This window comes from Carcharodon carcharias, chromosome 25 (assembly GCF_017639515.1).
Source record: "Carcharodon carcharias isolate sCarCar2 chromosome 25, sCarCar2.pri, whole genome shotgun sequence".
Taxonomy (NCBI): domain Eukaryota; kingdom Metazoa; phylum Chordata; class Chondrichthyes; order Lamniformes; family Lamnidae; genus Carcharodon; species Carcharodon carcharias.
This window is the reverse complement of record NC_054491.1, coordinates 36358487-36370551: the sequence shown is the minus strand read 5'-3', so window position 1 is coordinate 36370551 and position 12065 is coordinate 36358487. Positions and strand designations below refer to the sequence as shown.

General features: G+C 43.6%; 1 protein-coding gene across 4 annotated transcripts in view; it reads left to right on the top strand.

Moving 5' to 3' along the window:
- Positions 1-12065, top strand: part of cdon (cell adhesion associated, oncogene regulated) — a 188420-nt gene that overhangs the window by 135395 nt on the left and 40960 nt on the right. For all 4 annotated transcript variants that reach the window (XM_041174246.1, XM_041174244.1, XM_041174243.1 and 1 more), the window contains 2 exons: positions 1626-1895; positions 4097-4450. In XM_041174246.1, coding sequence (XP_041030180.1) covers positions 1626-1895; positions 4097-4450 — 624 coding nt within the window. The remainder of the gene's footprint in view (positions 1-1625; positions 1896-4096; positions 4451-12065) is intronic.

Genomic DNA, 12065 nt, shown 5'->3' with positions numbered 1-12065 from the left:
GAGGTCAGTGACTAGTGGTGTGCCTCAGGGATCGGTGTTGGGACCATTTTGTTGTCTATATCAATGATTTGGATGATAATGTGGTGAGTTGGATCAGCATGTTTGCTGATGACGCTAAGATTGGAGGCGCTGTGCACAGCGAGGAAGGCTTTCAAAGCTTGCAGAGGGATCTGGACCAACTGGAAAAATGGGCCAGAAAATGGCAGATGGAATTTAATGCAGAAAAGTGTGAGGTGTTACATTTTGGAAGGTCAAACCAAGGTAGGACATACACAGTAAATGGTAGGGCACTGAGGAGTGCGGAGGAACAAAGGAATCTGGGAGTTCAGATACAAAGTTCCCTGAAAGTGGCGTCACAGGTAGACAGGGTTGTAAAGAAAGCTTTTGGCATACTGGCCTTCATAAATCAAAATATTAAGTATAGGAGTTGGGATGTTATGGTGAGGTTGTATAAGTCATTGGTGAGGCCAACTTTGGAGTATTGTGTGCAGTTCTGGTCGCCTAACTACAGGAAGGATGTCAGTAAGATTGAAAGAGTGCAGAGAAGATTTACTAGGATGTTGCTGGGTCTTAAGTTGAGTTACAGGGAAAGATTAAACAGGTTAGGACTTTATTCCTTGGAGCGTAGAAGAATGAGGGGAGATATGATAGAAGTTTACAAAATTATGAGGGGTATAGACAGAGTAAATGCGAATAGGCTCTTTCCACTTAGATTAGGAGAGATAAACATGGTAGGACATGGCTTTAGGGTGAAAGGGGAAAGGTTTAGGGGGAACATTAGGGGGAACTTCATCACTCAGAGAGTGGTGAGAGTGTGGAACGAGCTACCATCTGACGTGGTAAATGCGGGCTCACTCTTAAGTTTTAAGAATAAATTAGATAGATACATGGATGGGAGAGGTCTGGAGGGTTATGGACTGGGTGCAGGTCAATGGGACTAGCGGAATAATATTTCGGCACAGAGTAGAAGGGCCGAATGGCCTGTTTTCTGTGCTGTAGTGTTCTATGGCTGTCACCTTCGATCCCCCACACAGTAGTGAACAGATGATTTCCCTTTTAAATGTGATTTTAGAAACGTTTTAATTCCTTGGCTTGGTGGACATTGATGTGTATGCCATGGGATCCTGACATGTTCTGTTGCTATGAGTCATTGCAGGGATTAGTTGTGACCTACAGAGTACTAACAATACAGATCACTTGGTAGCTATTAGCTGTCTAAGTTTCTGCTTAAAATGATCCATTAGTTGTTGCAATCACCTGAGTTAAATTTACCAAATGAGATACAAAGTTAGCAATTACTGTCACCATTTAAAATAACATATAACATGTGAATGATTAAAAATACATACAAGAACAGCTCCAATTGAAATTCTACCCCACAGGGTGAAAAAGTGGGTGTCCTGTCAGCCTGGCAAGTGTACAGCATCAAGGGCAGAGCAACCAAACTGAACAGGAACAGGCCAATATGGAGAGCTGGTTGGTGCAGCAGAGAGAGAGGGGCTGGTGAGGGCTCATTGACACTGAGACCCAGATTTGACACGTTGCAAATGCCCTGCCATTTTCAACACTTCTACTAGACAAACCTACTCGTATGTAAAATTATTTTATTCTTTTTCTTTTTGTAGAGCCTGCTACAATTATCAAAGGGCTGCGAGAGCTGACTCTATCAATGGGATCCACAGCACGTTTAACTTGTGATTATCGTGGAAACCCATCGCCCAATATCACCTGGTACCACAACGCAGTTACTGTTCAAGCAGGCCTTCGACATTTGGTCTCTGGAAACAGACTGAAGATTGTGGGACTTATTGCTGAGGATGCTGGGATGTATCAATGCTTGGTGGAAAATAGGATTGGTTCTATGCAATCATCAGCTAGGCTCATGGTCCAATCAGGTACAAAGCAGTTTAACAGAATGTTCCATCCACCCTCTCCCACCCCAGATGTTAAGCTCATTATCAGTCTGAATTGCATAATAAGTTTAGTTTAAAATACATGTGACTGTCCTGCGTATTAGTGCAGCAACACATAAAGTGGATGCACTGTACACACTTTGTATCTGGCTAAGATTTGAATTGATGTTGTCCTGCAACCTTACCTCTGTTGCCCCAAGCTAGTTTGCATCATCAACTTGTCAGTTTTAACACAGATGGTAGCAGTTTTGGCCAAAATGTTGTGAACGAAATCTGACTCTGAACTTGAGAAAGGTATATGAGGCCTTTGATGTCTCTTTCAAAATATATAGTAACTTCAACAATGCAGCATTCCCTCATTTTTTATACTTGAGGTATCCACCTAGAAGAGGAGAAGGAAGTTCTCCCGATGTCCTGGTCAACGTTCTTCCCTCAACCATCGAAGAAAACAAATTGGTTATTCATTCATTTGATGATTGTGGGTTGTTGCTGTGTACAAATTGACTGATATGTTTGTTTACAATACAACAATGAATACAAGCTTGCTCTTTCCTCTAGCACTGTTCCTATCTCTTATTAGATTATCATTATGAGCCCCTTTTCAAAAAATTAATCTTCAAAGCTTTCTTCTTTCCAAGTGCCACATAATTTCTAAACGTCATTCATCCAAAAGCTCTGGGAAGGTATTATTGCCCCACAATCACACTCCCATCTCTCACTAAACTTTGATTCCCATGTTTCCCTCTTGCTTAACATTTTTTTGTTCCTGATTTGTAAAATCTTGATGCATCCTTGTACACCTTGTTAGTGAGAAAATAGAGTTCATCCAATGGCTCTGCAATTGCATATGCTGCCTTGTGTGATACTGAGTGGGTTCTTGGGTCAATTCCCAGTCTCTGCTGAGTCAGTTGATCGCAACTAAACTGGCAATAGGGATTGCCACAGTTGGGCTTAGTGTCCATGAGTTGGGTAGGGGGAGTATTCACAGGGCTCCTGCTACTGGTTGTTACCCAGTGATCACAACTGGAAAGCGAGCCTCTGTGACTTTTAGACAGTGTTAGAACCAGACTTGGTACTGGCTTCCCTTCGTCTCCCACCACAGTCAGATTGCCCCTGTTACTACCCAGGCACACCTGCAAATAATAATCACTTTAGTGAGATACCATATCCATCAGTACCTCACCAAGAGGGAAAAAGTTGTGAAAAGAAACTTTGCAAAGAGAAACCAATAAGTCAAATTACTTGTGACCAAATTCTAACTCAGCATTATTGAAGAGCAATACAGTTTATACATCATCAGTGACACTGAAAGACATGCCAGTGCTTTTTTCGAGATGTGGTAGATGCTTAAAATGAGCGAGGACTTTTTACAATTTATTTGACCTTGGGATGTGAGCATTGCTGGAAAGGTCAGCATTTACTTCCCTTGAGAAGGTGTTGGTGAGCCGCCGCCTTGATCCACTGAAGTTTGTGTGGTATAGGTACACCCACGGTGCTGTTAGGGAAGGAGTTCAAGGATTTTGACCCAGTGCCCATAATCTTTATGTAACGAGGAAAGGGAGGAGTTGACAGTTTGTGGCCTGTAGGTAGCACAAGAACCAAAGGTAAGTGTGGCCAGTGACCCCTGGCAAAATGACACTATTCTGAGTGCCACTGGAGAGAGGGGAATTTAGGGAGCACCAGGTATAAAGAAGCAGTAACTTGTTTCCGTAGGTGGGGGGTTGGGGGGGGGCGGGGGTGCGCCTTAGTGTCTCCTGTGTCTTACAGCATCAGTAACCATGCATTAATTGTGCTGTTAATAATATCAAGTTAAAATTGACCATAGATAACTAAGTCATTGCTTTCTCTTTGTAGATTTCCCCCTCAGAACTTTCTTTCTCTTTTTGAGTTACTGATGAATGTGGGATCTCGCCAAAATGATTATTCTTTATGAGTGTACCTGAATTTGACTATGGTGGGAGGGGAAGGGAGACTAATGTCTGAAGGCCATAGAGGCTCAATTTCCATTAGTGGTCACTGGGTAACAATCAGTTGCCCAGAACCCTGTAAATCTTCGGACATCAAGGCAGATCTCTGGAGCTGAGCAGTCATTTCCCAAAGGCATCGTACTAATGTATGAAATTTTTGTTAATTTATAAGTAACTTATTTCAGTGAGTGACTACAGATTTATTCCTTTCTACAGACAGAGGCACAAAACCTGTGATTACCTCCCCACCCAACAATTTGAGAGTGACTGAAGGAGAATTTGTTACACTGACCTGCAATGCCACTGGTCAGCCAACACCTATCATCCGCTGGTTTGACCGTCATGGACTAATCAGCAGTCACCCTTCCCACATTCTCCGGTCGAAATCTCGGAACTCTCAATTATCTGGCGTGGGCAGTACAAGCTCCAATGCACCTCACCTTACAATGTCCAGGGCTGGATCGAGTTCTCTTTATATACGCACTGCATCGCTGGAAAGTTCTGGGCAATACATTTGTGAAGCTTCCAACAAAATTGGTTCAGTACAAGCAGAGGCCTTTCTGTCAGTTGGTAAGCTTTGTTTTCTCTTCCTGTGCCCATAGACGTGTGATGAGATTCTGATCATTTGGTGATATCAACATCTATCTTGCCAAAGTCTCTCATTTTTATTTTACCCATGTGTTACCAGAAAAGTAGCTAACAAGTTGTATAAGGAAGTGGCTGTAACAATCTTTAGAAAGAAAAACCAAAAATACTGGCAAAACGCAGCAGGTCTGACAGCATCTGTGGAGAGAGAAAAACAGTTAACATTTCGAGTCCATGTGACTCTCCTTCAGAGCCTTCAGACCTGCTGAGTTTTTCCAACATTTTCTATTTTTATTTCAGATTTCCAGCATCCGCAGTATTTTTGCTATAACCCTCAGAAAGATGTGGGGCTGAATTTTGCCGTTGGCGAGCAGGGAGCAGGGCCCGCTCGCCAACGGCAAAATGACATGGGATGATGTCGGGGGGAACCCCGACATCATCCCACCCCATTTAAACCTTCAGGAAGGCAGTGGCACAGTGAGATCAGCTGCCCGCCCACCGACCTGTCAATGACCAAATGAGGCCATTGACAGGATAATTAAAACAATTAAAGCCCCTGCCCATCCAACCTTAAGGTTGGTGGGCAGGCCAGGAGCCCTGGTGGGCTTCTGAAAAAACATGAAACCTCATCCACCAGCGGGATGAGGTTTCATGTAGGGTTTAAAAAAATTTATTAAAGTTTCAGTGAAATTTATTAACATGTCCCCCTCATGTGAAAATGTTATTTTTCTATTTTTAAAGTTTATATAGCTGTCAGCGATCTCCCTGAGGCAGCACTGAGCCTCAGGGAGATATGTGCTCTTTCGTGCGCAGGCGCGAAAGAGTGCAGTCTCGCGTTTAGGGAATCATCACCCCCCCCCCCACCAAGCCCGCACAGGAAGCGCGCTTCCCAGTGGATGTCATACTGGGTGAGCCTTCATTGCCCCACCCACTTAAAATGGCGGGGCCTGCTTCTCCGGCAGGGATTGGCTCCCCGCCCGCTGGAGATTGGGTTGGGCCTGCCCGCCCGACGGACAAAAAATTCTGCCCATGGATTCTGATTGAGGAAGAGATCAGTGGTAGACTGGGAAGAATGCTTTTGGTCATTGGAGATATAGGTGAGTTGTTGAATGTAAAGAACTGTCACTGAACTGAATTTTCTGTGTAGCTTGCGTTATTTTGCTTTGGCAATTTTGATTTCCATCGTGACAATTTTAGGCCTAACTGGGCTGGACTATTACCATTGAAACTCCCGCTTCAAATTGGAATTTTGGAATGCTGCCCTTGTCCTACTGACATTACACCTCCTCCTGAATGTTAATAACCTTCCTGCCTCAGCCTGTTATTTCCAGTTTCAGAGATATAACCCGCAGTTGGCTCTGTTTTTCATTATTTCACACGATGTGGGTGTCGCTGGCAAGGTCAGCATTTATTGCCCATCCCTAATTGCTCTTAAGAAGGTGATGGTGAGGTGCCTGGATTTTGAGCCAGGAACAATGAGCATGGTGGTTCCCATGCATGGTGTTCCCATGCATCTACTGCCCTTATCCTTCTAGATGGTAGAGGTGGGTTTGGAAGGTGCTGTCAAAGGAGCCTTGGTGAGTTGCCGCAATGCATCCTGTAGATGGTGCACGCTGCTGCCACGGAGTCAGTGGTGGAGGGAGTGAATGTTTATGGTGGTAGATGGGGTGCCAATCAAGCGGGCTGCTTTGTCCTACTTGTGTTGTTGGAGCTGTACTCATCCAGGCAAGTGGAGAGTATTGCATTACAATCCTGACTTCTGCCTTGTAGATGGTGAACAGGATTTGGAGAATCTGGAGGTGAGTTACTCACCCTATAATTCCCAACTTCTGATTTGTTCCTGTGACCACAGTATTTATATGTATGGTCCAGTTCACTTGGTCAATGGTAACCCCTACAATGTTGTTAGTGGGAGATTCAGCAATAGTAATGCCATTGAATGACAAGGGGACATGGTTAGATTCTCTCTTGTTGGAGATGGTCATTGCTGGCATTTACATGGCACTTATCTACCCAAGCCTGAATGTTATCTAGGCTCTGCTGCTTATGAACGCAAATGATGCTGTACATTGTACAATCATCAGTGAACATCCCCACTTCTGACCTTATGATGGAGAGAAGATCATTGATGAAGCAGCTGAAGATAATTCAACCTAGGACACTACCCTGAGTGATGTCTTGGAACTGAGATGATTGACCTCCAACAACCAAGACTATCTTCCTCTGAGCTAGGTATGAATCCAACCTTTCTCCCAATTCCTATTGACTTCAGTTTTGCTAGGGTTTCTTGATGCCGCATTCAGTCAAATGCTGCCTTGAAGTCAAGGGCAGTTACTTTTTATCGCACCTCCTGAGTTCATGTTTGAACCAAGGCTGGTCAAGAGCTGAGTGGCTCTGGCAGAACCCAAAGTATCATTGAGCAGGTTATTGCTCAGTAACTGCTGCTTGATAACACTGTTGACAACTCGATCCATCTCTTTGCTGATGATCGAGAGTAGACTGATGCGGCGGTAATTGGCGGGTTGGATTTATCCTGCTTTTTGTGGACAGGACATACCTGGGCAGTTTTCTATGTTGCTGGGTAAATGCCAGTGTTGTATCTGTACTAGATCAGCTTGGCCAGGGGCGCAGCTAGTTTTGGAGCACAAGTTTTCAAAACTATTTCTGGAATGTTGTCAGGGCTCATAGCTTTTGCAATGTCTGGTGCTGTTTCTTGATATCACGTGGAGTGATTCAAATTTCTGGAAGACTGGCATCTGTGATACTGGGCACCTCCGGAGGAAGCTGAGATGGATCATCAACTCGGCACTTCTGGCTGAAGATAGTTGCAAATGCTTCAGCTTTATATTTTAACCTGATGTGCTGGGCTCCCCCATCATTGAGGACGGGGGACATTTGTGGAGTCGCCTCTTCCAGTTAGTTATTTGAATGCCCACCATCATTCGCAGGTGGACGTGGCAGGATCGCAGCGTTTAGTGCTGACCTGTTGGTTGTGGGATTACTTAACTCTGCTTCTGCTGTTTGACATACATATAGTCGTGTGTTGTAGTTTAACTGGGTTGATGCCTCATTTTTAGGTATACCTGGTTCTGCTCCTGACATGCCCTCCTGCACTGTTCATTGAACCAGGGTTCATCCTCTAGCTTGATTGTAATAGAGTGGGGGTATGCTGGACCATGGGGTTACAGATTGTGGTTGAATACAATTCTGCTGCTGATGGCCCACAATGCCTCATGAAAGCCAAGTTTTAAGTTGCTAGGTCTGTTCGAAATTATCCCATTTAGTACATGGTAGTGCTAACACAATGGAGGCTATCCTCGATGTGAACATGGGACTTCCTCTCCCTAGGACTGTGTGGCGGTAACTCTTACCAATACAGTTGTGGACAGATGCACCTGTGACGGGTAGATTTGTGAGGACAAGGTCAAGTAGGTTTTCACCTCTTGTTGGTTCCCTCGCCACCTGCCTTAGACACACTCTTGGACTCTGCCAGCTCGGTCAGTGGCTTTTGAGCCACTCTTGGAGATGGGCATTGTAGTCTCCCACCCAGAGTACACTCTGTGCCCTTGCCACCTTCAGCGCTTCTTTCAAATGGTATTCAAAATGGAGGGGTACCGATTCATCAGCTGGGAGGGAACTCCCTCTCAACTGTATATCATTGTAGAGCTCCTTCTAGTGGATCTGTCCTGCCATTGGGACAGGACGCAATCGGTGATGGTGGTGTATGGGACATTGTCTGTAAGGCATGATTCGGTGAGTATGACTGTCAGTCTGTTTCTTGACTAGTCTATGGACAGTTCTCCCAAAGCCCCTGATGTTAGTACGGAGGGCTTTGCAGAGTCGATAGGTATGCTGTTGTCGTTTCTGGTGCCGAGGGCAATGTTGGGTGGTCAGCCTGGTTTCATTCCTTTTAAACTTTTTGGTTAGTTGATACAACTGAGTAGCTTGCTATGCTATTTTAGAAAGCCTTTAAGAGTCACATGTAGGCCAGACCAGGTAAGAACAGCAGATTTCCTTCCCCAAAGGGTATTAGTGAAACAGTTGGATTTTAATGATTGACAATGGTTCCATGCTCGTCATAATTGTGACTAGCTTTTAATTCCAGATTTATTAATTGATTTTAAATTCTACCGACTGAACCCATGTCGCCAGAGTATTAACCTGGATTACTAGTGACATTATCACTACCCCACCGCCTCCCTCTACTCCTTAATGAAATTGGGAATGACTGCTGAAATGTTTAGGGCTCTAAACCAGTAACCACCAGTGCCCTTGAGGCTTCTGGAATCCTTATATTTGAACACTCTGCCTTCCCCATTTCCTTTTCCAACTTACTGCAGTTATTGATAGGAGGGATCTTGATCTCTTCCCTTGACTGGATTGGAACCCAGCCCTGGAGTTGAACATATAATGATTCAGTCATATACCCATGTGGCATTGGCAGTGCACCACCCAGTTCCCCATGGCATTGGTGAGCTCACTGCTATAGCCTTGACTTGGCCTAAAAGGATGGGGAGACTATTTACTGAGAAACCTTGCTGTTATTTGTGACCTGGTGGAAAATTGAGAGAGACCTGGCTTGCTGTTCATGTTGATCTATGCAAAATAACATTGAAAAATACTGCATTTATTCCTATTACATTCCTCTTTCACTGAAACAACATCATGATTCCATGGATGCCAATGGTCTGGAGTGTTCCACATTCACATCAAGCCCTCCCAAAGCAAATATGTAAAAAGTGGTTTATTTGCCCTATATTGTCATCTCATAACTGTAGTCGATAGTTTTAAAAATAACTTTATTCCATAAATGAGAGGTGGCATTATGGAATTCTGCCCCAGCAGCGGATGTGCCACAAACTACTCAATACCTTTGTCTTGTCTGTGATGAACATCTGTTGTCATCAGTTGTGTGTATGTGTGACCATGTCAGTTTGAGCTCGTACACCTGTGCATTAGCTTGGCTCAATTGGTAGCTTAGACTTTCTTCTGGATATATCATACCAAGTACCAACACTTGAGCTCATAATCTAGTCAGATCAGCATTCCAGTTCATTACTGAAGGAATGCCATATTGTATCAGCTGCTGTCTTTAGGATGAGACAATAAACCAAGACCATGTCTGTCTGTTCAAAGATCTCATGGTACTATTCAAAGAAGAGCAGCGAGCTCTCCAGGCGTCCTTGCTAATGTTTTCTCCACCAAAAATATCAGATTGTGATTGTTCATAGTGCAGAAGAGCTAGATAACAATGATCACTTCACTCCTACGGTATTTAATTCCAAAATACTGTTTTAACAGCACACAGTGATATTTCAGGTGAGCTTTTTCCTTCAGAATATTTAACATTCCCAATGCAGTCACTACATCAACTAGATGATCAATTGATCATCATTACCTAAGACTGCCTATTTCCGCCTCCATAACATTGTCCAACTTCACCCCGTCTCAGCTCATCTTTGACTGAAACTCTCATTCATGCCTTTGTTGCCTCTAGACTCAACTATTCCAACCTGGCTGCAATCCTGGCTGGTCTCCTACATTCTACCCTCTGTAAACTTGAATTCATCTAAAACTCTGCTGACAGTATCATAACTCACAACAAGTCCTGTTCACCTATCACTCCTGTGCTCACTCGCCTACATTGGCTCCCAGTTAAAGTCTTGATTTTAAAATTCTCATCCTTGTTTGAAATTCCTCCATGTTCTCCAGTCCCACAACCCTCCGAGATATCTACGCTCCTCCAATTCTGGCCTCTTCTGCATCCCCAGTTATAATTGCCCCATCATTGGTGGTCATGCCTTCATTTGCCTAGGTGTCAGGCTCTGGAATGCCCTCTCTACACCTCTCTGTGCCTGTGCCTCACTTTCCTCCCTTAAGATGCTCTTTAAAACCTACCTCTTTGTGCAAGCTTTTGATCATCTGACTTAACATCTGGCTCAGTGTCATACTTTGCTCCTGTGAAGTGCTTTGTGATGTTTCATTCATTATGCTAAAGGTGTAAAAAAAATGTTTTTGTTGATCCATCCTGCAAATACAAAGAAGGGTGGATAAGTGTCAAGTGATTTCCCCCCTCTATCTTTTTTCCCCAACCAAACCCACCCTCCACCCCCATGCCCTCCCCAGCTCACCATCTGTCTTCAATCTGCTCATTGTCCACTCACAGCTGGCTCAAACCATGAGATTAGATTGTATTTGGTCTTTTCAGTTGCGTCTGATTGGTTTTGTTCCATCTCTGAGGAGACACAAGTCTTTAAATCTGTGCTGTGTGGTTGTGGGATTCAGAGATTAAGCACCATGATAAGATGCTTAGGTGGGAACATGCTGCATTTCTTGGGGGAATAATATTGTGTTCCTCTGAACATGGTTTTCCCTGTCCTGCAAACCGACTCATTCTTTATAATTTTGCAAAATAACATGTTATTTGAAAATAATGGATGTTGATGTTTGAATGACTGCCCCTTGTGTCCAAAAGAAAGTTCTTGGCATTAAGTCTACAGATTTCAAATAGGTTCCCAGAACAAAGCAGCATGATCTAAGGGGAGCATGCGTGTAAATATATGTTTGCATCTGACTGCAAATGTGTGCACATGAATGTATGCATGTGGTTGCAGTATGTATGTGAAAGTAGTAGCTGCTTATGTTCTTGGAATAGGAATGGAAATTTTTTTTGCAAGGAAAGTATTTTCTCTTTTACAGAAAACTGCATTTTCTCAAGTTTCTTGCACGTTTAGTTCTATCTCTGACATGGTTACAAAGGACTTACCTATATGTGGTAGGGAATTCGACAGTCCAGAAATAGAATGTAACTAGCCATTCAACAAACTTGAACAGCTGTTGCAGTTAATGAACAATTATCCATTTATGATCATCTTGACTATATTCTTGAGTGACTGTAAATAATAAGTGCTTATAGCTAACAGGTTATATTAGCTGGACAAAGTCTTACCTTTGTCCTCTGCCGGGTATTACCATTATGTTCTCTTGATTGTTTAATGGGGCAATATAGAGGGAGCTTTATCTACATCTAATCCATGCCTTACCATAATTCTGACACTAAATGAAAAATGCTGGGATGTATTCCGTTGCCCTGTATAGACATGTCCCATCTCACCAATCATAGAAGTTCAAAGCTTGCCCTAGTAGTTATTTGTGATAATGGAGGTGCAAAGAATGGTGTCTGGTCTGAAATAAGAATCAGTAAAGGATGTGGCATAAGTTTGTGTGCCACCTGCTGCAGCATGAATTCTCCCTACTGCCAACATGGCAACTTCAAAACTGGGGCTCACCGAACAGGAGCTGCAGACCCCAAACTTCTCCACTACTGCCTTTTGAAATGAAACTTCCGATGGAGGATTATTAATTGGCAAGTGCCACATAAAGAGCAGATTCTTTCAAGCTGGGACTGATGCCAGCTGTGCACAGATTTAGCACAGCTTGCATCAACTGTTACCACGTTTACACTGCAGTACCGCATTCATGGCAACGCCAAAATAACTGCATGCTTCCAAGATGGCCATGTACAGTCTCTCGAGTCACAATTGCAATGTCATGCCAGAGAATTATTGCAAAGGTTGGCAGTTTGAAAATCAACATTGAA